Source organism: Gopherus evgoodei, chromosome 16 (assembly GCF_007399415.2).
Source record: "Gopherus evgoodei ecotype Sinaloan lineage chromosome 16, rGopEvg1_v1.p, whole genome shotgun sequence".
Classification (NCBI taxonomy): domain Eukaryota; kingdom Metazoa; phylum Chordata; order Testudines; family Testudinidae; genus Gopherus; species Gopherus evgoodei.
The window spans coordinates 283,664-308,689 of NC_044337.1; the positions used below are offsets into that span (position 1 = coordinate 283,664).

A 25,026-nucleotide genomic window follows, 5' to 3' on the forward strand; every position below is an offset into this window, starting at 1 on the left:
AAGGATATAAATGTAACTTATGGAATATATGTTCTATATATTTGTAATTTACGTATGTATGTATTTTGTCATAACATATTTGTTAGTCAATGTGCCTTAAATCCTCTATGAAATGATTGTTCGGGTGTACCACAGCAGTGTTGATTGCCATTTCCATCCCCTTATTTACTCGACCTCGTAGCTTAGCTTTCTTTGTTTGACGGATCATATAGCAGCACATTCCTATTAAAACTATAACAGTTAGGGCCTGGATCCTCATTAGAAGTACGTTCAGAGTGCGGACCACTGGATGTAAAGTCACATCCTCTGGGATTGCCCACCAGGGTGTTTCCTCCTCTTTTTGCACCCTATCAATTTCAGTTATTTGCTGTTGGATCAATTGAGTTATAGGTATTAGGGATTCCTTAGTTCTTGCTACTAATTCATGTATACCTAGTTGTAAAAAATTTCACGGGGGGAACAGATCAATTAATAAGTTTTGTAGGTATTCATGTAGGATGACCGTTTCAGTGACAGCATTACCCTTTCTTGTTGGCCAAAAGACGTGGGCTCCTATTTGAATAGTGCTTGTCCCAGCACACAGAATCCTGCCTCACTTGTGGGGCAGACATTGCCATCTATGCAGAAATTGTGATATCCTATGGCAGAGGCCATGTCCTGAATTCGCACTACCTCAGTAACCAATTCCTTTTGTACTAGTCGTGGCCAGCCTTTCCTAGTGGCATTCATGTCAATTTTGGCATAGTACTCACACAGCCACCATCCATGATGTTTTGTGCAACACATTTGATTGATTTCTGAGCCAGTTTAAGCTACCAAGCGCACAGTGGGGTAGTGTTGCACATATGTCTTATTTACCAGCGTCCCCACACTGTTTGCATAGTATACCTTAACTGGTTCTTGTACCCATCTGGGCACTGCCATCATGAGGTGTATGCTTTTACCCTCCTCCTGATCCCGTCTTGGAATCTTATCAAATTTAGCAAATAGTAGAAAGATAGGCACCATATGGGTTATGCCCTGTTGTTGTATTTTTTTTATGATGGCTGCATGGTCTAAGATACATGGCCAATTTTGAAGCTGCAACTGCGGAAAACTTTGCTGTACTATATCTATTACCCTATTGCCATAAGCCATACAGACCACTGCCAGTGAAACATCATTGTTTTGTATACTGTTGATAAGAGACAAAATGGTAGCATTTAGGTGTTTAAACCCTTGCACAATTAAATGCATATTATCAATAGTGATTGCATGCTGGTCCAGTAATAGACTACTAATACCTCCCCCTGTTTTAACTGCCTTGCCTATTCCATCAACCATGGTGTTGATTTTCAAATTAAGATTTTCAATATCTGCCGAGTTCCATAGGGACATGCCAAGGCTAGAACCTCCCAGGGCTGTTCCCAATGTATCTCTTCTGTCTCTATTCTGTTGTGGGATAATTTGAGAGCCCTTCCAGAGTTGTAACTGCATCTGCATTTCAGAGTTAAACCAATTCTTATAATGACTGGGACATTGCTCTGGCATGGCCATACCTGCAAAATCCAGTTTTAGTAGCAGGTAAAGCCATCCTACATTCTCCACCATATATTCCATAGTGGGATGTAGGAAGATCCCTGATATAGGCCATGGTTGTGTAATTGGGCATCCTTTCTTCGGGGTAGTATCAATGTGTGGAGGAATGGAAGGAGGTGGCGTGGGGGCTGTTGTGGGACAGGCATCCTTACAGACCTGCACATGGTAAATGCATTTACTGGTACTCGGGGTTATAGACCAAGTCCCTGTGTATGTACCTGCATCTCTTAATTGTATATTGCGAATGTGGATTGATGCACTCCACTTATTTTGCACATTTGTAAATTCCACCCTACTTAGCCAGTCCCCATATGTTTTTACCTGTCCTTCAATGTAACTGATTACTGGGTTTATTGCTCGAAACCAGTCCAAATAGACTGTATTGGTCTCAAGCAGGTGTGGCTGTATAATGCATGTTAGAGTAAGATCCTCCCCCACCATTCCTGTAAGATATCCCTCCATAATTAGCTTTGGTGCCACTAGAGCGCGCTCCGTATCCAGAGTTGCTCGCTTCCTTTCCTTGTTTATATTATGTTCATGGTGTTGTGCAATACCGGGAAAAACGTTGTCGGAAGTTAGATGAGGAAGGGCAGTAATATCAATGGGTTTACAATTAACAACAACATCAACCTTCCAACAGCATGCATACTCCCCCTGAGTCTCTTTACTTAAGGTCAGTTCCTTTTCAATTCGTCTTTGCGCATTCTCAAGCTCTGGGACGGGAACACATTGAATTTGGCTACCGTTCTTAACTGTCCATCCCCATGTCATCAGAATTGCAAAGGGGGACACCCTGAGGATGTTTTCCATTTGTCGCTTTCCCTCAGTTTCACACACCAACTTTAACACAGTCCCCATAGGGTGCTGCTGACTTGCTATCTCCCATCCATCAGAGTTATTTGCTGTCTTGATCCAGAAGGTCCTGGTAACCGAATGTGTTCTATTGAGCCTGACGACATCGACCCATCCCTTTGAGTCTTGGGCTATCACCAAAACGCCTGCCAGGGTCCATATTCATGTTGGCATCTTAACCTGTAAAAATACAAAGTAACACTCGCCTCTCTCTTATGGGTACACGAAAGGTGTTGTTAGGTTTGTTTGTTTGTTTTTATAGCAACAATACTTCATAGCCATAGTATCTAATATAGGACCATTTACATCAGCCACTTCTGTTTCTTTTCCATTGGCTCCTCCTTGATATAATCCCTATCTAACAAAGCCAGTTTGATCTGATCACTTAGTGGATTTAAGAACAGGAATCTTGTTCCTAAAGGGGCGGTGGGTACATTATTAATCCATGAGATGCCTGGCCCTAACATCCACAACGGTGGTTTTCCTACTTGGTCCAGTATCCACACGGAAGTGTCCTTGTTTTTCCACTAGATAGTGATCATATTACCAATACCCCAAGTAAACTGGCCTCTTGCACTTAATTGTCTGACTGGATAAGGTCTTGACAATTCAAAGCATTTCAATTGCCCCCAAGCAACATATAACAATAAGCGGGGTGCAGATGGAGCTCTAAGATTAAAGCTTGTAAAACTTCCATTGTTTAATTGGAAGGTTTCCATGGTACTTACCTTTTTCGCTTATCCTGTGTATTTTTCTGTAAAGCAAGCACAGACATGTAACATGCATATTTGACCCTTATATTCCTTTAATTGCATGGCATGCTTCCATCGTGGCTGTTCATCTATGTCGACCAAGTACAGGCAGGACTCCAATTTATCTAAAATGAACCAGAGCCCAGACCGTTCTTTCTTAGGAAAAGCAGCAAAGAATCCTGTGGCACCTTATAGACTAACAGAGGTTTTGGAGCATGAGCTTTCCTAGGTGAATACCTACTTCGTCAGATGCATCTGACGAGGTGGGTATTCACCTACAAAAGCTCATGTTCCAAAACCTCTGTTAGTCTATAAGGTGCCACAGGATTCTTTGTTGCTTTTACAGATCCAGACTAACACGGCTACCCCTCTGATACTTTCTTAGGAAACCTTTTCTTGGGAGGTGGTTCTACTTTGGCCATCAGCTGATCTCCAATTTTCCATTGTCTGATGTCACTATGTCCATCAAATGCCTGACTCATTTTTTGCTGTTCCATTGCTTGCTGTGCTGCAGCCGCTCCCTGGACAGTACCCAACCAATACTTAAAGCTATTGATCCAAGTTGTGGTGGCCAATGCTGTAAGAGTTTCCCATTCTGGGGGATACAGTAATTTTTCCCAGTCTGGCATTGGTCTTCCAAAAAGAATTTCATATGGGCTAAATCCTATCATGCGGTTTGGCCGGCTGCGGATCCTCATAAGGACCCAAGGGAGTACCACGTCCCAGTTTGTTCCTAAGTCATTGCATACTTTAGACAGTTCAACTTTTAGAGATTTATTCATCCTTTCCACCTGTTCCCCTGCTTGTGGGTGGTAGGGAATGTGTAGCGGTAGGGGAATACCAGCCCAGGTACCCATATCACGATACACCTGTCCTAGAAAAGCAGGGCCATTATCAGAATCAATGCTATGTGGCTGCCCCCACTGTGGAAAAATCTCAGTTACTAATACTTTCGCTGCAGTCCAACTAGCCTCCTGTTTGGTAGGAAATGCTTCTACCCATTTACTGAAGCTATCTACAGTTACGAACAAAAATCTATGTTTTCTGGGGGTAATAGGTAGGGGCCCCACAAAATCCACCTGTAATCGTTGCAGGGGTCCCTTTAAGGCTTGATGCTTTAATTCTCCTCGTCTTTTCCGTCTAGCCAGATCCTGCTTAGCACATGTTAAACAGCCATGAATATACAACTTCAAATCCTCCCTCATTTCCGGCCACCATCCCAGTTTTTTAAGCTTTTCCAGTGCCTCCTCGAGTTATGAGTGACCTCCCACAAGTGACCCGTGTACCCATCTTAACAGAAGGTACTTTATTTGTTGTGGGATTATCAGCACCCAGTCATTGTCTGGTTTAGCCAAGATAAGCTCTCCCTCTTTCTTTAAGGGGACACCCCACCACTGTGAGGGGCATTCAATTATCCATTGCTGGATTGAATCATCTTTTACCTGAAGTTCTTGTAAACCTTGTACCTCTTTCTGGTGGTTTGCTTCATTTTCCTGTTTTAATTTTGCCTGTTCTCTAGTGGTTACCGCCACAGGCATTGGTTCCCACAGTGTGACAGTAAGGGCTGCCTCCTTAGCCAGTGTATCTACTTGTTCATTTCCCCACTGCAAGGGCCCTTTTTTCCTATGGGCTTTTATTTTAACCGTTCGGATTTTTGTATAATGTCTTGTTAATGTTTCTATTTGCTGCCATAGGGTTTTGTGCTTAATTTATGAACCATCAGTTCCTGTAAACCCTATACTTTGCCACCATGGGAGGTAAATAGTGGTGCCCTTACACATGGTACACATAATCAGAGTCAGTTCCTATTACAAGCTCAGATTGCTTGCCCTTCATTCTATTCAAAACTTCCAAAACCGCTGACACCTCTGCAGCCTGTGTTCCTCCTTTAGCCAATTTATACTGGACGAACTCGCTGCTCGGTTCCTTCCCATTTAAACAAATCCCTGCAAAGCCAGTGACTCGTTCTCCTTCCTCATAGTATGAGCTACCGTCCACAAACCAAATGGTTTTCCCAATCACTTGGTCAATTGGCGCTGCCTTAAACACAGGATGCGCCTTCGCTTCCCTTTGAGGCTCACGTACGTGTTCCTGACCATTTACAGTCAGTCCCCATATAGATGTCTCTGGTTCTTTTAGTGGAACTAATTGAACATTCTCTGACATGAGAGCAAAGACCCATTGAATGGTTCTATCAACTCTCATGTGTCCTTTTGACAGATTTTCCTGACTGAGTAACTTCCCCAGTGCATGGTGACTTTTTACAATCACCTTGCTTGCTCCAACAATTGCCTGGGATTTTTGTAGCGTCCAGTAAGCAGTAAGGGCAGTTTGCTCACAAACCCCCAGTTTACTCTCTGGACTAGTTAGAGCCCTGCTATAATACGCAATGGGTCTTTCCCCAGCACCCGTATCCTGGATAAGCATGCTAACGATACAGAAATTCTTAACACTAGGATAAAGTATAAAGGGGAAATCATTGTTAGAGGCGGCCAAGGTAGGTGCCTCCATTAATCCCTGTTTTAGACTTTCCCATGCATTAGTTGCCTCCGCTGTCCAGGTTCACTGTGGTCTTTTTAGTACCTCATACAGGGGACCTGCCTTTTCTGCGTATCCAACCATAAATTCTCTGCAAAAGTTAGTGAGTCCCAAAAAGGACTGCAAAGATTTGGTGTCTACCTGCATAGGCAGGTTAACAATGCATTTTACTCTTTCCTTATCCACAGACCTTCCCTCCGAACTGAGCTGAATTCCCAGATGCTGCACTTCACTTCTCTCTGTTTAGTCTGAGACTTAGAGGGGTTAAGTTTTAAGCCATAAGCTTGGCAGCTAGTTAGCAGCTGCCGCATTAACTCTTCATGTTCCTGCTCTGTTTTACTGACTATTAAAATGTCATCTGCATACTGAACAATTCTTCCCGTTTGTAGTAGCCCCTCTTTCTCCAGCATATTTCTCACTACAGTATGGAAGATTGTTGATGCGTCACAGTACCCCATTGGCAAAACATTCCAGCAATATTGCATAGCTTGGAATACAAAAGATGTTTGATATTGAGACTCTGGGTCTAAGGGTAAACTCCAAAAGCCATTTGCCACATCAAGGACTGAGAACCACTTCATGTCAGGGGTTACCACCTCCAACAGTTCAGGATAAGCTGCCACTACGGGTGCCTCCCGCTTGGCAGTTTTGTTTAGCCCCCGATAGTCAATAGTTAACCTCCATGTTCCATCAGGTTTTTTAACTGGCCAAATTGGTGCCGCGTTAGGCGCTGAACACCTTCTGATTAAGTTTTGTTTTTCTAATTCCGTTATCACTTGTCTTAGTGATTCTTTTGCTTCCTGGGGTATTGGGTATTGTTTTATGAATGGAGGTATGTCTCCCTCTAATGTAACAGAGGTCTGCATTTTGCCCATGTCTAGGGAATCTGCTGCCCAGACGGTTTGAATTTCAGTCCACCAGCTCTCCCAGCCTTTTGGTGTGGGAGGTGGTTGTTTAGGCTTTATTGCTTTTACCGTCTGTGTAGCCAGTCCCACAGAGATCAGATTAATATCATTTGTGCCTTGTGTTACAGTGAGAGTTTGTCTAATACATGTTTGGAAAATCCAAGATTAATCCCAGTCATTTAATAGTTTCTGCCCCAATTAGATTCTCTCTCCCTGCAATAGCGCACTTCTCGTGAACGGTATGCATCCCAAACTGGAGGGGAAGGGTTTTAATATTATACGTTGGGTTAGTTCCAGATATTCCCTGTATTTGCACCGACTGTCCAACTGGATATGCATTAAAGTCATCTTTTACTATAGGAATTCCAGCCCCTGTATCCAATAAAAAATCTACTAGCCCCTCCCCGACTCGAATGCTTAAATGGGGGCGCCCCCAGACATTTATTGTCATGGGTTGCTGAAAAACGCATTCCGAGTCGTGGATAGGGCTGTCCTATGCCACTGTATCAGGATTAAACGACCCAATCGTTACTGATGTCAGGACCGTCGCCCTAGCTACCTTCGTCGCTATCTTATCTTTTTCCTGTTGAGACTCCTTTCCAATCATACACGCCTGCAGCTGTCCCTGCAGTCTCTCAATCTCCCCTTTCAGGTTCAAATTTTCTTGTTTTAGAACTCCAGAAGGTACCCACGCACTCTCTCTATTACCTCCACCTCTATTTAGTCCACGACCTCTCCAACCCTGGCCACGACCACGGGGGGAGTATCCAGGACCCTCTGTTTTCCACTGTCCTAACTGAGTACGCAGCTCATTAACAGGAGTTCCTTCCTGCTGCTTCACTGTCATCTCTACCTTTGCAATCCATTCATCCCAAGGTACCTCTTTGCCTCCATTCTCACACCAAGCATTCATCCAGTCTAACACACCGGGAGGCAGCGCCTCCAGAACAAGCTGCTTCAAATCTTCCAAGTTAGCAAACCCTGCTGTTAATCTAGTTTAAGTTTGAATCCTGTCAGCCAGCTTGGCCGGAGCTTCCCCTGGCTATCTTGCAATTCCTTTAAGGGCTGCCAACTCACTGGATAACTTAAGATGCTTCTGAGCCACGCATTTAAGCATCTGCGGAACATCATCATCAAAACCGAGGGTATGACAGTTGAGGGGTCCCAGAAGGGTTTGCACCAGAATTGGTTCCTGCAACATGTCAATTCCTACTGCTTTGAGTAATTGCGAGCCTTTATGGAGCCATGCGATAAACTCATTGAAATTTTCAGAGGGGAGAGGTCCAACAGCTCCAGCTAATGCAGTTAGTTCATTAATCTTTAAAGTGTCGAGCCTGACTGTTAAGCCACTCACGCGTGGTGGATGAGGGGTATATGTAATTTTATGTTCCTGATTCCTTTCCCTTTCTGCATAGTTACGGCAGGGCCATGGCTCCCTTAACCGATCAGTTAATTTTTTTTATTGTAGTTCCCACCTCGTTCCATAACTTTAATGCAGGGGGACTATCTGTATGTGGGATAGCATCAAGGGTAAAGTGGGGAATAGGATTTTCAGTGGGGCTTTCTGTCCCTTTTTCACCCATTTCTCCTGTTTTTACTGGAATTGATCTAGGTTTTGGGGAGGGCTTGCCCAGAACCTGGCTCACATCATAAGGCGGCGGTTGCGGTGTGGTAGCCCCTGCCCATGGGTCAAGAAAGGATGGCTCAACAGGGTCATTCCACATGTCCCCATTGCAATGCCCATCCCAACTGTCCCATGTTCCATCTTTTAATTTGGCAAGAGCCACTTGTTTCCATTTCTGTCCCCATTCCTCAGGCACCGTAACAGCACTTGAGGTACTTTGAACACCAGGGGATGACACTTTTTGCTTCTGCAGGTTTACTACAGCTGTCTCCAATTTTTTATCTTCCTGCTTTACTTGCTCGAGTATATCATGAGTCTGGACTGCCTGTTGCCCTGCTAAAAGAGCTTGGGCTTTCCAGTGTTCGACTGCCCGGGTTGCCTCTTCTACTTCCCCTGTTTTTTCTGTTACTTGTTTGGCCAGCATACTGTCTAAGCCACCTTACTGCCATAGACATAAGTTGCAAAATTCTTGCTTTTTAACTTTTATTACTATTTTTCAGAGCCTTGGTTTCTACCATCGCTGTACATATGCCAGTGCAAGTCTTCCCACTCTCTTTTTTAAATTCATATGGATCACTTTTACTGGCAATCCAGCGGGTCCAAGAGTTCTCAAACTCCATGGGGATCATAAGGGAGAGGACAGGGGGTTCCCTAGCTCGAGGTTTTCTGCCATGTTAGATCGCGATTCCTATAGCGGACAGCTTGCTTACTCACCAGATCAGCGGTCGGAGTCACAAGTGTTGTCAGATGCCTACTGGTGCGGTGCCCTCTCTGTTCAATGTTGATATCTCGCGGCTGCGTGCGTGTGTTCCCTCTGTGTGCTGTCCCAGCTCTTTGAAGATAGCTGACACGACAGACCCGAAGAGAACCCCCAATGACCACAGAATCTAGTAAGGTACGAAGGCACGTCGGCCAGGTTTATTGCCATATTGGACACGATAGTTCCCTCTAGATTTTTACTCTACAGGACATACTACGAGTATGTGCCCCTGGTCAATGGACTTGACTCAGTCAGTGGCGGGACTTTCCACTTCCCCCTTGGCCGGACCAAGACACCGCCCCAGGGATACATTCTTATACACAGGTACAAACAAGTTACACATCACTCCTGACGTATGAGGTGCAACCCCTCTACGTAGCAAGGTACAACGCCTCTACGTAATAAGATGCCGCCTCTCACCTTGTACCTGTTGGTTCGAACAAAACAACTCTATCATATTACTCTTTTGGCCTTGTCATTGGGATGGGTCAGCCTGTTCCTTGTTATCTGTGGAATGTTCCAGCATAGGGTGTTCTGGTACCGTGTTTATACTTTAATACACTAGGTGGATATATGTTTATGCAACATCAGCCCTTTTCTTGCCAGCTTCTGTGAGCAGGGCCTGCCTCTTGCTCACCGCCTAACTTTGCTTTATGATAGCAAAGTCTTGACCATTACTTTAGCTCAGGCCTCAGGCCGGGCCTTTATCAGGGCCTTCACTTACTACACCCTGCACTCAAGGCAGGACTCAATATTATCTAGACAATCCCTGATAGGTGTTTGTCCAGCCTGCTCTTAAATATCCCCAGTGATGGAGATTCCACAACCTCTCTAGACAATTTAGTCCAGTGCTTAACCACTCTGACAGTTAGGAAGTTTTTTTCCTAATCTCCATCCTAAACCGCCCTTGCTGTAATTTAAGTCCATTGCTTCTTGTCCTATCCTCAGAGGTTAAGAAGAACAATTTTTCTCTGGCATCTTTGTAGCAATCTTCTTTGAAAACTTGAAAACAGTTATTGTGTCCCCTCTGAGTTTTCCCCAGTTTTTTTCTATCTTCTCTCATAGGTCATGTTTTCTAGACCTTGAATCATTTTTGTTGTTCTTCTCTGGACTTTCTCGAATTTGTCCACATCTTTCTTGAAATATGGCCCCCAGAACTAGACACGCTACTCGAGTTGAGACCTAATCAGTATGGAGGAGAGCAGAAGAATTTCTTCTCCTGTCTTGCTTACAATACTCCTGCTAATACATCCCCAAATGATACTTGCTTTTTTGCAATACTGTTGACTCCTATTTAGCTTGTGATCCACTATGACTCCCAGATCCTTTTCCACAGCACTCCTTCCTAGGCAGTTATTTCCCATTTTGTATGTGTGCAACTGATTGATCCTTCCTAAGCGGTGTATGTTGCATTTGTCGTTATTGAATTTCATCCTATTTACTTCAGACCATTTCTCCAGTTTGTCTGGATGATTTTGAATTTCAGTTCTATCCTCCAAAGTCCTTGCAACCCCTCCCAGCTTGGTATCGCCCACAAACTTGATAAGTGTAACAGAGAAACTCTGCTGAGGGGAGGGTTTCACCATGTGTCAGAGGGTTACAGCCTGGTAGGAGGGGGCTAGGCCTGTACTGGGATAAGGTCACTCTGTGCTTCAAAGTGTGGCAGAACCTAGATTGTCCATTAACAGGGGAAAGTCCTGGGGGGAATCGACATATGGAAAGGAGAGAAACCCTGTCTGAATTCTCTCACATTGCCCTTCTCCCACTGGCAGGCTACAGATTAACGTCTACCTTTTGCTCCAGATCATCCCATCCTCCTAGGGGGAAGGAAATGGCTTCAACGGAGCTGGTTCAGGTAAGGGATTCTCAGGGAGCTGATAGTGGGTTCTTCTTCGAGTGCTTGCTCATATCCATTCCAGTTAGGTGTGCACGTGCCACGTCCACGTTCGTTGGAGATTTTTTACCCTAGCAACATTCGGTGGGCCAGCAGGGCACCTCCTGGAGTGGCGCCGCTATGGTGCCGGATAGATACCCCTGCCGGCCCCTCCGCTCCAGTTCCTTCTTACCGCCCATGTCGGTCGTTGGAACAGTGGAGCGCAGCTTAGCTGATCTCCACCTCCCTAGCGATTCCCTCGTTTCTATTGTAATAGTGTATATAATTCGATTTCTTCAAGTATATTTAGTGTTAGTTATTAGTTCTGTAGTAGTTATTGTAGATAGTTAAGAGGGATCGGGGGTTAGCCCCTTCCCCTTGCCCGGTACTGGGGCCCATGCCCAGTTCACCAGGCTTCAAACCGTGCTCAGCCTGTCATAGGCCGGTGCCCACAGGAGACCCTCATGACTCCTACCTTAAGTGCTTGGGTGAATCCCATCTTACGGACAAGTGCCACATCTGTAAGGCGTTCAAGCCCCGGACTAAAAAAAAGCGGGACATTTGCCTAAAACAACTTCTGATGGAGGCAGCGTTGACTCCCCAGTCTTCGGCACCGCCAGCAGCACCGGGAACAAGTGCCTCCTCGGCACCAGAGCGCACGCCGACGGTGAAGGCTCCTCGACATCAACCATCACCGACCCAAGCTCCTACCCGGCACCGTTCACTCTGTTGTACAGACAAACCCACACAGGATCGTTTTAGGGGTCAAGACAAAGATGCCACATTTATTATTGATCTATAACTACTAGCAAATACCTCAATGCTTGTACACACACACACACACACACACACACACACACACACACACACACACACACACACACACACACACACACACACACACACACACACACACACACACACACACACACACACACACACACACGTTCTGCAGCTGCTGGATAGTTACCAGTCCTGATTGTGGCTTGAGTTCGTGGCTTGAGTTCCCAGCTTGGGATCATAGCTCGTGGCAGCGAACTGGCCAGGAACGCTGAGCAGGAGGAGGAGCTGGGTCTCTGTCGGGCGCGCACCGATGCCCCTTGATGTTGATAGCAGAATGTTACCCAAAGTCTTTCATCTCACCCTTCCTTTTTATAGGCTTTTAGTTTGGATTCAAAGTCTATAGGTCTTCTGTGTCATGTCGCCTCTGGGTTTGGTGCTGGATCACCCGTCAATTGCAGGCGTGACTTTCAGCCTCGGACCTGGCTTTGATTTTCCTTTTGTTGTTTCTTTTATCATTTTCTTTTTAGGGTGGATGCTTCTTACTTTGCTTAGGGCTGTTGTCTAGGTCTTCAGCCGTTGGTATTTGATCTTTATCTCATTAGGACGGGCTTGGCGCTGGAGGTTGATTCTATCACCCATACATACCTCATTCACACATTTAAACTAGACTAATAATATTACAGCATGGCTTGCAAAAATGGGGGCTGCAGCACAAGCCTTCCACAAAATGGAGTAAGTATTTTAAAATGTGTTTTGAATTACAATAGTGCGCAGAAGTTACAATGTAGGCAAAATGGCAATTGTAATGAAATGGTGAACAGAAGTTACAATGATACAGTGAATAACTAAAAACAATTTCATTCACATCAGTTCTACAGCTCTCACCACGGAGCAAGAAGCACAAGCCTCCTGCGGCTGCTATGTCTACACCGCAGTCTGAGTGCTTAGCCAAGTCGGACCTCCTGGCACCGTCAACTGCCGCGGCACCGACATCCTCCGCACTGTTGATTCCGGCCTCACAAGAGCCGTCGAGTCCGGTGCTTACCAGCTCCCCGGCACGCACTGTGGTTGAGCTTATCGTGCCCTCCACTCTGGAGACGTTCTCCACGGCACAGGACTTGATTGCCTTGACGGAGCCTGAGCTGCGTCAACCCCCGGCGCCGCCGGTGCGGGTTCCTCAGTCCATAGGCAAGCCGACCCTCATGAGACCTTCTTCGCCCGGTACCACAGAACGCCGCTGGTCCCGATCCAGGTCCCACAGGCTATCCTAGTCCTGCGGCCGCTCGCAGTCCTGGTACCATTCCCCATCGAGGTACCGGTCGTACTCGCTGCACCATTCGAGGTCCCGGTTGCCGTCCAGGTACTATCGGCACCGCTCCAGATCTCGGCACCACTCGCGGCACTGTACTTCTCACAGCCGATCTCAGCATGGTGATTCCAGGCACCGGTCGACCTCCCGGCACCGCGCTGGTTGCAGGTCCTGGTCCCACTCTCGGCACCATCACAACTTTCGGTACCGTTCTCCGGCACCGCGTAGGGACGGTTCGAGCAGACGCAGAGACCCACATCAAACGGTCTCCGTCCCCCCGAGGCCGTCTCGTCATCCGTCGACCTCCTCCCATGCAGACACTGCATCATATGGGGATTCGGATAACCACCAGGGACCTCCTCAGTGGCCCTTTTGGACACCTTGGGCCTACCACCAAACCCAAAGTGATCCGCATATACCATCGCACTCCGGCCCTTCTGAACATCGGGCGCCAGAGACCACAGTGAGCAGACCTCCCCCGGCGGGTACGGAGGAATCTCCAGCCCACGTACCAGACCCATAAGATCCACCGCCTCAGGACATCCCCCAAGACCAGGAGTCAATGCAAGACCTGCTTGTCCCTGGGGTTTCATCCTCTTCTTCCTCGGATGAAGCAGTGGCGGGGACGTCTACGTCTGGACCGCCCCCAATCGACCTCAGGTCACATCAGGACCTTCTGTGCCGCGTCGCCCTCAATATGAACTTGCCCGTAGAGGAAGTTCCTGAGGTGGATGACCTGGTTGTCAGTATACTGTTGCCGGAGGCTCCAACCAGGGTGGCCCTCCCCTTCATCTACTCAATCCAGGCTAGAGCGGATACCATCTGGCAATCCCCAGCATCCATACCGCCTACAGCCAGAGGGGTTGAACATAAATACATGGTACCCTCCAAAGGGTACGAGTACCTGTATATACACCCTCCTCCTTGTTCATTGGTGGTACAGTCCGTCAATGAAGGGGAGCGCCATGGCCAGCAAGCCCCTGCTCCTAAATCAAGGGAGGCCAGGCGTATGGATTTGTTGGGGAGAAAGATCTATTCCGCGGGAGGCCTCCAACTCAGGGTGGCGAACCAGCAAGCCCTCCTGAGTAGGTACAGTTACAACACCTGGGAGGCAGTAGGGAAGTTTGCAGAGCTCTTCCCGCAGGACTCCCGCCAAGAATTCACAGCTCTCCTGGAGGAAGGGAAGAAAGTTGCGCGAACCTCCCTACAGGCTTCGCTGGATGCCGCCGATTCGGCAGCTAGAACCGTCGTCTCTGGAATTGCCATGCGGCGTATATCGTGGCTGTAAGTGTCAGGCCTGCCACCTGAACTTCAGTACACTATACAGGACCTACCTTTTGATGGCCAGGGCCTCTTCTCCCAGAAGACGGACCCTCGGCTACAGAGTCTGAAGGACAATCGCGTAATTATGCGTTCACTGGAAATGCATACGTCGCAGACTCAAAGACGATCTTTCCGGTCGCAACCTCAGCGCTCCTACCCCCCACCTTGGCCAAGGCAAGACTTCACCAGAAGGCGAGGTCGTACCTCTCGCAGACGACAGTCTGGGCCTCGGGGTAACAATTCTGGTCCCACCAAGCCACCAGCGGGACCGAAGCCAAACTTTTGAGGGTGCGCCAGAGAGCACTGTACCAATGACCTCCCAGGATCCTTTTCAGTTCGCCAACCGCCTTGCCGCATTCCTCCCTGCGTGGTCCCAGCTAACTTCGGACCATTGGGTCTTCCGTACGGTGGAGTGTGGCTACCATCTTCAGTTTGTTTCAACCCCACCTTCCCACCCTCCCTCCTCGTCCCTGTTCAGGGACCCCTCTCACGAGCAACTCCTCATCCAGGAGGTTTTGAGGCTCCTTGCGATGGGAGCTATAGAGGAGGTTCCAGAGGAATTAAGGGGCAAGGGGTTCTATTCCAGATATTTCCTAATTCCCAAGGCAAAGGGGGCCTCTGGCCTATCCTGGACCTGCGAGGACTGAACAAATTCATGAGAAAGTTCAAGTTCCGCATGGTATCCCTGGGAACCATCATCCCTTCCCTGGATCCCGGAGATTGGTACGCTGCTCTCGACATGAGGGATGCATATTTCCACATCGCGATTTACCCTCCGCACAAACAGTACCTACGCTTTGTGGTGAATCATCAACATTACCAATTTGTGGTCCTTCCCTTTGGCCTCTCCTTGGCCTCTCGGGTATTCATGAAGTGTATGGCGGGAGTCGCCGCCTTCCTTTGTCATCGTCGAATACATGTCTTCCCATACCTCGACGACTGGCTTATTCGAGGGACCTCCGAGGCTCAGGTCACCGCTCATGTAAACATCATCAAGGCCCTATTCAACCATCTAGGCCTGATAATCAATCTGAACAAATCCATTCTGCTACCTACGCAGAGGATAGAATTCATAGGGGCCATGCTGGACTCCAATCTTGCAATGGCCAGCTTGCCCCCACCGCGGTTTCAGGCTATAGTCTCCCTTATACAACGACTACAAAGCTTCCCAGCAACCTCTGTCCGCACCTGCCTCGGCCTTCTTGGTCACATGGCAGCATGCACCTTCGTTACGAAGCACGCGAGACTGCGCATGCGTCCTCTTCAGACTTGGCTCGCCTCAGTCTATCGTCCACGCAGGGATGCCATAGACATGATAATCATGGTTCCACCAAGTGTTCTGGGCTCCCTCGACTGGTGGCTGACACCCTCCCTGGTGTGTGCCGGTCATCCATTCCATCCATCGCAGCCCTCTGTGTCCCTGACAACAGACACTTCTCTCAGCTGGGGCGCTCACTTAGGGCACCTTCGCACCCAAGGCGTTTGGTCCTTGCAGGAGCTGGCACTTCACATCAATGTCCGCGAACTGAGAGTGGTCCGACTGGCGTGCCAAACCTTCCAGCATCACCTACAGGGCCGTTGTGTTGCAGTATTCACAGACAACACAACGGCCATGTATTACATAAACAAGCAGGGAGGGACGCGATCTTCCCCCCTTTGTCAAGAGGCGATGCAACTGTGGGACTTCTGCATAGCCCACTCGATAGACCTGGTAGCCTCCTTTCTCCTGGGAGTCCGGAACTCTCTCGCGGATCACCTGAGCAGATCCTTCCTGTCCCACGAGTGGTCCGTCCGTCCAGACATCCTCCTTTCAGTATTCCAGAAGTGGCGCTTTCCCCAGATAGACCTCTTTGCCTCCTGAGAGAACAGGAAATGCCAGGTGTTCTGCTCCCTGCAGGATCGCTCCCCAGGCTCCCTCTCGGACGCATTCCTAAATCCCTGGGAAGATCGTCTACTTTATGCCTTTCCGCCCTTTCCCCTAGTCCACAGAGTCCTGCTCAAGCTCCACAGGGACAGGGCCCAGCTAATCCTGATCGCTCTGGCGTGGCCGAGGCAGCATTGGTATACCATGCTGCTTGACCTATCTCTAGCAGACCCGATACCTCTGCCACTCTGCCCAGACCTCATAACACAGGACTTTGGCAGACTTCACCACCAAACGTGCAGTCCCTCCACCTGACAGCATGGCTGCTGTCTGGTTAAACCAATCCGAACTGCTCTGTTCCACCCCGGTGCAACAGGTCCTACTGGGAAGCAGAAAGCCTTCCACATGAGTGCCATATCTCGCTAAGTGGAAGCACTTCTCCCATTGGTGCGCTCAGCATAACTTTATTCCCGAAGGCGTATTGGTCCCCATTATCTTGGACTACTTATGGTACCTCAAGGAGCAGGGCCTGGCGCTCTCTTCGATAAGGGTGCATTTGGCCGCGATTTCCACCTTCCATCCTGGGGAATCTGGCTGTTCGACCTTCTCTCACCCTATAGTTTCCAGATTCCTTAAGGGCTTGGAGCGGCTCTACCCTCAGGTTAAGTGCCCTTCCCGTACCTGGGATCTCAACCTTGTATTAGCTAGGCTCACAGGCCCTCCCTTTGAACCGTTAGCCACATGCTCACTGCTGTGCCTATCCTGGAAGACAGCCTTCCTCTTCACTATCACCTCGGCCAGACAAGTATCGGAGCTTCGTGCTTTGATGGTAGATCCCCCATATACGATATTCCATAAGGACAAGGTACAGCTGCGACCGCACCCGGCTTTCCTTCCCAAGATGGTCTCTGACTTCCACATTAATCAAGACATTTTTCTACCAGTCTTCTTCCCGAAGCCGCATACATTACGCTGGGAACAACAGCTACATACCCTGGATATCTGCCGGGCCCTCGCCTTTTACGTCCACAGGACTGAACCTTTCAGATGCTCACCACAGCTATTTGTAGCAGTTGCGGAGTGCATGAAAGGCATGCATATCTCTTCCCAGAGGCTCTCATCCTGGGTGACATCCTGTATCCGGACATGCTTTGACTTGGCCCGCGTTCCGACTGGCCATCTCACCGCTCACTCTACCTGGGCTCAAGCCTCGTCTGCCGCTTTCCTGGCCCACGTTCCCATCCAGGAAATATGTCGCGCAGCTACCTGGTCTTCTGTCCATACTTTTGCATCCCACTATGCACTGGTCAAGCAGTCTAGAGACGATGCTGTCTTTGGCTCAGCAATCTTACATTCCGCAACGTCTCGCTCCGACCCCACCGCCGAGGTAAGGCTTCGGAATCACCTAATTGGAATCGATATGAGCAAGCACTCAAAGAAGAAAAGACGGTTACTCACCTTTGTAACTGTTGTTCTTTGAGATGTGTTGCTCATATCCATTCCACACCCACCCTCCTTCCCGACTCTCGGAGTAGTCTGCAAGAAGGAACTGAGGAGCGGAGGGGCCGGCAGGGGTATATATCCGGCACCATAGCAGCACCACTCCAGGGGGCCCCCTGGCAGCCCACCGAGTGTTGCTAGGGTAAAAAATTTTCCGACGAACGTGCATGCGGCGCACGCACACCTAACTGGGATGGATATGAGCAACACATCTCGAAGAACAACAGTTGCAAAGGTGAGTAACCGTCTTTTCTGCTTGGAGGGAGAGAAGCAGTAAATGTGTAGCAGGGTGGTAGCCAGTGATGAGCTGCCAAAATATTAACAACAGGTTCCCTCCTCCTCACCTCACGAGGAGGTCATGCCCCCCCCGGGGTCATCCCTCATCCAACCCTCCCATGCTCCTTGACACCCCCCCTTTGGGGACCCATGACCCATCCCCCCCTTCCCTGTCTCCTGACTGCCCCCTCCCGCCTCATCAAACCCCTCCTCTCATTCTTGATGCCCCCCTGGAACCCTGCCCTATCCAACCACCCCTTCTCTCTGTCCCTGACTGCCGCTCATCATCTCATCCAACCCCTGCTCCTTCCTGACTGCCCCCCGGGACCCTTGCCCCCATTCAACCCCCTTGTTCCCTGCCCTCTGACAGCCCCAACCCCTATCCACCCCCCCACAACCCACCGAACACCCCCTCCCTTCTCCCTGCCCCCTTACCACACTGCCTGGAGCCAGGACTGGGTCAGCTCTGCCGGGACCACGACTGGCGCCGCAGGACCCGACTTTCCCGAGCCAGGCTGGAGCTGCTCAGGCAGGACCAATGCTGCGGGGCCCGTGCTGGGCCGGGTCGGAGCCGCTCAGCCGGGACCAGCCTGAGTCAGAGGTACTTGGCTGGGACCCGGCTGGGGCGCTCAGCCGGGATCAGGGGGAGCCACTCAGGTGGAGCCGGACTGAGCCACGCGCACCATCCCTCCCCCCCTGCCGCCCGGCTTACCTGCCTGCCACTTGTTTCAGGCTTCCCGCGAACATTTGATTTGCGGGAAGCAAGGGAGGGGGACGAGAAGGAGGGCGGAGCGTTCACAGGAGAGGGTGAGGTGAGCTGGGACCAGGGGCTGGGTGGACAGCTGCCCGAGCCTTTGTTAAATTTAAAAACTTTTTTAGAACCGGTTGTCCTGGAACAACCGGTTCTAAAAAGGCTTCTAAATTTAACAACCGGTTCATGGAACTGGCTACAGTTTACCACTGGTGGGAGCTGCTAGAGGTGGTGGGAGGCAGGAAATAATTTGGGTGGAGAAAGGAAGGGGACAGGATGTGACAAACCTGCTGAGACTTGTGTACTCTAGGGTGTGATGGGTTGTCACCCTGGGATGCAGTCTGAGGGGCTTCTGGGAACCACTGTGCCCTCTAACCCTCAAGCTGTGCTGGCCCTTCTCACGCTGCTTTGCTGGAGATTCAGCCAGCCTCTCCAGGGCCTGTTATCACCCAACACGACAGCAGGTGGTGCCATGCATCCAACTAAGCTACCTGAGTGCGTTACCTAAGCCACTCAAGGGGAGAGAGAAGACAAACAGCCAATTTCACATATAGTGCCACTCCTCCCCCTGCACGACCTGTTCTGTCCTTCCGATATGTTTTTACCCCGGAATGATTGTGCCCCATTGATTGATTGCTCTCAGTCCACCAGGTTTCTGTGATGCCTATTATATCAATATCCTCCTTTATCGCAAGGCACTCTAGTTCACCTATCTTATTATTTAGACTTCTAGCATTGGTGTACAGGCACTTTAAAAACTTGTCCCTGTTTATTTGTCTGCTCTTTTCTGATGTGCCAGTTTCTTTTTTATGTGACTGTTTATCATCTGATCCGGCCCTTACACTATCCTCTTCCGTCCTCTGTTCCTGACTATAACCTGGAGATTCCCTATCATCAGACTCTCCCCTACGAGAAGTCTCTGTCCGATCCACATGCTTCTCTGCAGGAGTCGGCTTACCCCCATCTCCTAGTTTAAAAACTGCTCTACAACCTTTTTAATGTTTAGTGCCAGCAGTCTGGTTCCACTTTGGTGTAGGTGGAGCCCATCTCTCCTGTATAGGCTCCCCCAATCCCAAAAGTTTCCCCAGTTCCTAATGAACATAAACCCCTCCTCTCTACACCATCGTCTCATCCACACATTGAGACTCTGAAGCTCTGGCTGCCTACCTGGCCCTGCGTGTGGAACTGGGAGCATTTCTGACAATGCCACCATAGAGGTCCTGGATTTCATTCTCTTCCCTAGTAGCCTGAATTTTGCTTCCAGGACATCTCTTCTACCCTTCCCTATGTCATTGGTACCTACATGTACCACGGCCACCGGCTCCTCCCCAATGCTCCACATAAGTCTGTCTAGATGCCTCGAGAGATCCGCAACCTTCGCACCAGGCAGGCAAGTCACCATACGGTTCTTCCAGTCATCACAAACCCAGCTATCTACGTTTCTAATGATCGAATATCCCATTATTAACACCTGCCTTTTCCTAGCAACTGGAGTTCCCTCCCCCAGAGAGGTAACCTCAGTGTGAGAGGCAACCCCAGCACCATCTGGAAGGAGGGTCCCAACTGTGGGAAGGTTTCCCTCTGCTCCCATTGACTGCTCTGCTTTCCTGTGCCTTTCTTCCTCCTCAACAGCACAGAGGCTGTCTGAGTGGAGGTGGGACAATTCTACAGTGTCCCGGAAAGCCTCATCAGCATACCTCTCTGCCTCTCTTAGCTCCTCCAGTTCCGCCACCCTGGCCTCCAAAGCCCGTACGTGGTCTCTGAGGGCCAGGAGCTCCTTGCACTGACTGCACACATACGCCACCCGCCCACAAGGCAGGTAATCATACATGCTACACTCAGTGCAGTGAACTGGATAGCCCCCACTCTGCTGCTGGGCTTCTGCCTGCATTGTCTCCTAGTTAATGAAAGGGTGGTTTAAAGAAAGGGGTTTTGGAATATGGTTTGGAATATAAGTTTTAAGGGGATTACAGGGGAACAGGTAGGACCGACAAGGGACCCCCTCCTCTTCCCACTCCCTTTCCAGACTCCCTTGCAAAACTCCCTGTTAGCAGCCCCTGTTTGCAAAGCTCCCTGGTCGCTTGTGCGCAGCTTTCTAAAGCCCTGGCCTGAGTTAATGCCCCACCCACTGATTTAGGCTCAGCCAATTACCAGAGGCTTCGAGCTTTCAAACTTGCCTTTGAAGCTCATGGTCTCCAACTGCCAGCCACAGCATACGGCCCCACAGATGCTGTATTTGCTCCTCCTTCACCTGGAGAACTCCCTTGCGAAACTCCCTGTTAGCAGCCCCTGTTTGCAAAGCTCCCTGATCGCTTGTGCATGGCTTTATAAAGCCCTGGCCTGAGTTAATGCCCAGCCCACTGATTAAAGCTCAGCCAGTTAACAGAGGCTTCGAGCTTTCAAACTTTCCTTTGATGCTCACGGCCTCCAACTGCCAGCCACAGCACACGGTCCTTCAAACAAACAGACAGACAGACAGACAAACAGGCTCAGCACACAGCTCACAGCAAGTAACCCCCAAACACACACACACTACAGACAGTCACTTACCCCACAGATGCTGTATTTGCTCCTCCTTCACCTGGAGAACTCCCTTGCGAAACTCCCTGTTAGCAGCCCCTGTTCGCAAAGCGAATCCACATGTTCCATAGAATCTCTATGGATAGAGATGTCATGCTCTAATAAAAATATAACATTAGGGATCTATTATCGACCACCTGACCAGGACAGTAATAATGATGATGAAATGCTAAGGGAAATTAGAGATGCTGTCAAAATTAAGAACCCACTAATAGTGGGGGATTTCAATTATCCCCATATTGACTGGGAACATTTCACTTCAGGATAAAATTTCTCAATACTTTAAATGACTGCTTCATGGAGCAGCTGGTACGGGAAACTGCAAGGGGAGAGGCAACGCTAGATTTAATCCTGAGTGGAGCGCAGGAGCTGGTCCAAGAGGTAACTATAGCTGGACCGCTTGGAAATAGTGACCATAATACCATAGCATTCAACATCCCTGTGGGGGGAAGAACACCTCAACAACCCAACACTGTGGCATTTAATTTCAAAAGAGGGAACTATACAAAAATGAGGGGGTTAGTTAAACAAAAGTTAAAAGGTACAGTGACTAATAAGTGAAATCTCTGCAAACTGCATGACACCATAATAGAGGCCCAACTTCAATGTATACCCCAAATTAAGAAACACAGTAAAAGAACTGAAAAAGAGCCACCATGGCTCAACAACAATGTAAAAGAAGCAGTGAGAAATAAAAAGACTTCCTTTAAAAAGTGGAAGTCAAATCCTAGTGAGGCAAACAGAAAGGAGCACAAACACTGCCAGCTTAAGTGCAAGAGTGTAATAAAAAAAAGCCAAAGAGGAGTTTGAAGAACAGCTAGCCAAAAACTCCAAAGGTAATAACAAAATGTTTTTTAAGTATATCAGAAGCAGGAAGCCTGCTAAATAACCAGTGGGGCCCCTTGACAATCATAATACAAAAGGAGTGCTTAAAGACAATAAAGTTATTGCGCAGAAACTAAATGGATTCTTTGCTTCAGTCTTCACAGCTGAGGATGTTAGGGAGATTCCCAAACCTGAGCCGGCTTTTATAGGAGACAAATCTGAGGAACTGTCACAGATTGAAGTGTCACTAGAGGAGGTTTTGGAATTAATTGATAAACTTAACATTAACAAGTCACTGGGACCAGATGGCATTCACCCAAGAGTTCTGAAAGAACTCAAATGTGAAGTTGCGGAACTATTAACTATGGTTTGTCACCTGTCCTTTAAATCAGCTTCAGTGCCCAATGACTGGAAGTTAGCTAATGTAATTCCAATATTTAAAAAGGGCTCTAGAGGTGATCCCGGCAATTACAGACCAGTAAGTCTAACGTCGGTACCGGGCAAATTAGTCGAAACAATAGTTAAGAATAAAATTGTCAGACACATAGAAAAACATAATCTGTTGAGCAATAGTCAACATGGTTTCTGTAAAGGGAAATCATGTCTTACTAATCTAATAGAGTTCTTTGAAGGGGTCAACAAATGTGGACAAGGGGGAGCCAGTGGACATAGTGTACTTAGAGTTCCAGAAAGCCTTTGATAAGGTCCCTCACCAAAGGCTCTTAGTAAATTAAGCTATCATGGGATAAAAGGGAAGGTCCTTTCGGGGATTGAGAACTGGTTAAAAGACAGGGAACAAAGGGTAGGAATTAATGGTAAATTCTCAGAATGGAGAGGGGTAACTAGTGGTGTTCCCCAAGGGTGAGTCCTAGGACCAATCCTATTAAATTTACTCATAAATGATTTGGAGAAAGGGGTAAACAGTGAGGTGGCCAAGTTTGCAGATGATACTAAACTACTCAAGATAGTTAAGACCAAAGCAGATTGTGAAGAACTTCAAAAAGATCTCACAAACCTAAGTGATTAGGCAAGAAAATGGCAAATGAAATTTACTGTGGATAAATGTAAAGTAATGCACATTGGAAAAAATAACCCCAACTATACATACAATATGATGGGGGCTAATTTAGCTACAACAAGTCAGGAAAAAGATCTTGGCATCATTGTGGATAGTTCTCTGAAGAAGTCCACGCAGTGTGCAGAGGCGGTCAAAAAAGCAAACAGGATGTTAGGAATCATTAAAAAGGGGATAGAGAATAAGACTGAGAATATATTATTGCCCTTATATAAATCCATGGTACGCCCACATCTTGAAGGCTATGTACAGATGTGGTCTCCTCACCTCAAAAAAGATATTCTAGCACTAGAAAAGGTTCAAAAAAGGGCAACTAAAATGATTAGGGGTTTGGAGAGGGTCCCATATGAGGAAAGATTAAAGAGGCTAGGCCTCTTCAGCTTGGAAAAGAGGAGACTAAGGGGGCATATGATAGAGGTATATAAAATCATGAGTGATGTGGAGAAAGTTGATAAGGAAAAGTTATTTACTTATTCCCATAATACAAGAACTAGGGGTCACCAAATGAAATTAATAGGTAACAGGTTTAAAACAAATAAAAGGAAGTTCTTCACGCAGCGCACAGTCAACTTGTGGAACTCCTTGCCTGAGGAGGTTGTGAAGGCTAGGACTATAACAATGTGTAAAAGGGAACTGGATAAATTCATGGTGGCTAAGTCCATAAATGGCTATTAGCCTGGAAGGGTAAGGAGTGGTGTCCCTAGCCTCTCTTCATCAGAGGATGGAGATGGATGGCAGGAGAGAGATCACTTGATCGTTCCCTGTTAGCTTCACTCCCTCTGGGGCACCTGGCATTGGCCACTGTCGGTAGACAGATACTGGGCTTGATGGACCTTTGGTCTGACTCGGTACGGCTGTTCTTATGTTCTTTCCCAGCGATAAGTGTTAGCAAACATATCAAAGCAGATGACTAAGCAAATAACCAAAAACTCACACCAAGCCTAACATACTATCTAGATAGAATTTGAATTAGCAATTTTTCACCCTGACTGATGATAGAAGCAGTCCACTAAGTTTCCATACACAAGCTAGAAATCCCTTTACCCTGGGACCAGCACTTCTCCCACTTCAGTCTTTGTTCCTCAGGTGTTTCTAGGAGTTCTCTTGTGTGGGGAATGAGGCCAAGAGATGATGTCACACCCCACCTTATGTAGCTTTTCCATATGGCAGGAACCCTTTGTTCCAAGCTCAGTTCCCAGTCCAGTTTGTGGAAAAATAGAGGTACCAAAATGAATTTCATTGTCATGTGGTCTGGTCACATTTATTTGTTGATGAGCCATCAGCCCTGTCTGGCTTCTTCGTTGTTGTACCTGAAAGGCTCATTGTTGCTGTTACCCAGAGTAAGCACATTTGAAAGACAGATACAGAGTCAATATCCATAACTTCAGATACAAACATGATGCATGCACACAGGTAGGATAATCATATTCAGCAAACTTTTCCAGTGACACCGCACATGACTCATCTTGTACAAAATGCCTCATGTCCTAATCATATTATAATTCTGCCACTATGCTGAATATGGGCTATAGTGTCAGATAGGTCCTAATTTCAAAGCACAGGTGTTGGGAATGAAACTTCCCCTCTTTGTGGAACAGGAAATAACCCTGCAGCCAGGGCTGGGACAATTTCCCAGACTCCCAGGGCTGAAACCTGAACCTACTGACACTTCGTTAGTTACCCCCACCCCCAGTCTTGGTGGCAACTGCAAACATTATCAGTGATGATTTTATATTCTCTTCCAGGTCATTGATAAGAATGTTAAATAGCACAGGGCCAAGATCCAATCCTTGCAGGAACCCGCTAGAAAGAAATCCACTTGACCGTGGTTCCCTATTTAAAATCCCAGTTTTTCATC

The 25,026-nt window shown here is 47.9% G+C and overlaps 1 protein-coding gene across 1 annotated transcript in view; it reads left to right on the forward strand.

Moving 5' to 3' along the window:
- LOC115635996 (zinc finger protein 436-like) overlaps window positions 1–25,026 on the forward strand; it is a 43,737-nt gene that overhangs the window by 12,965 nt on the left and 5,746 nt on the right. Inside the window, exon 3 of the mRNA XM_030535537.1 lies at window positions 10,782–10,865. Within this exon, the coding sequence (XP_030391397.1) occupies window positions 10,841–10,865 (25 nt within the window). The 5' untranslated portion in view covers window positions 10,782–10,840. The remainder of the gene's footprint in view (window positions 1–10,781; window positions 10,866–25,026) is intronic.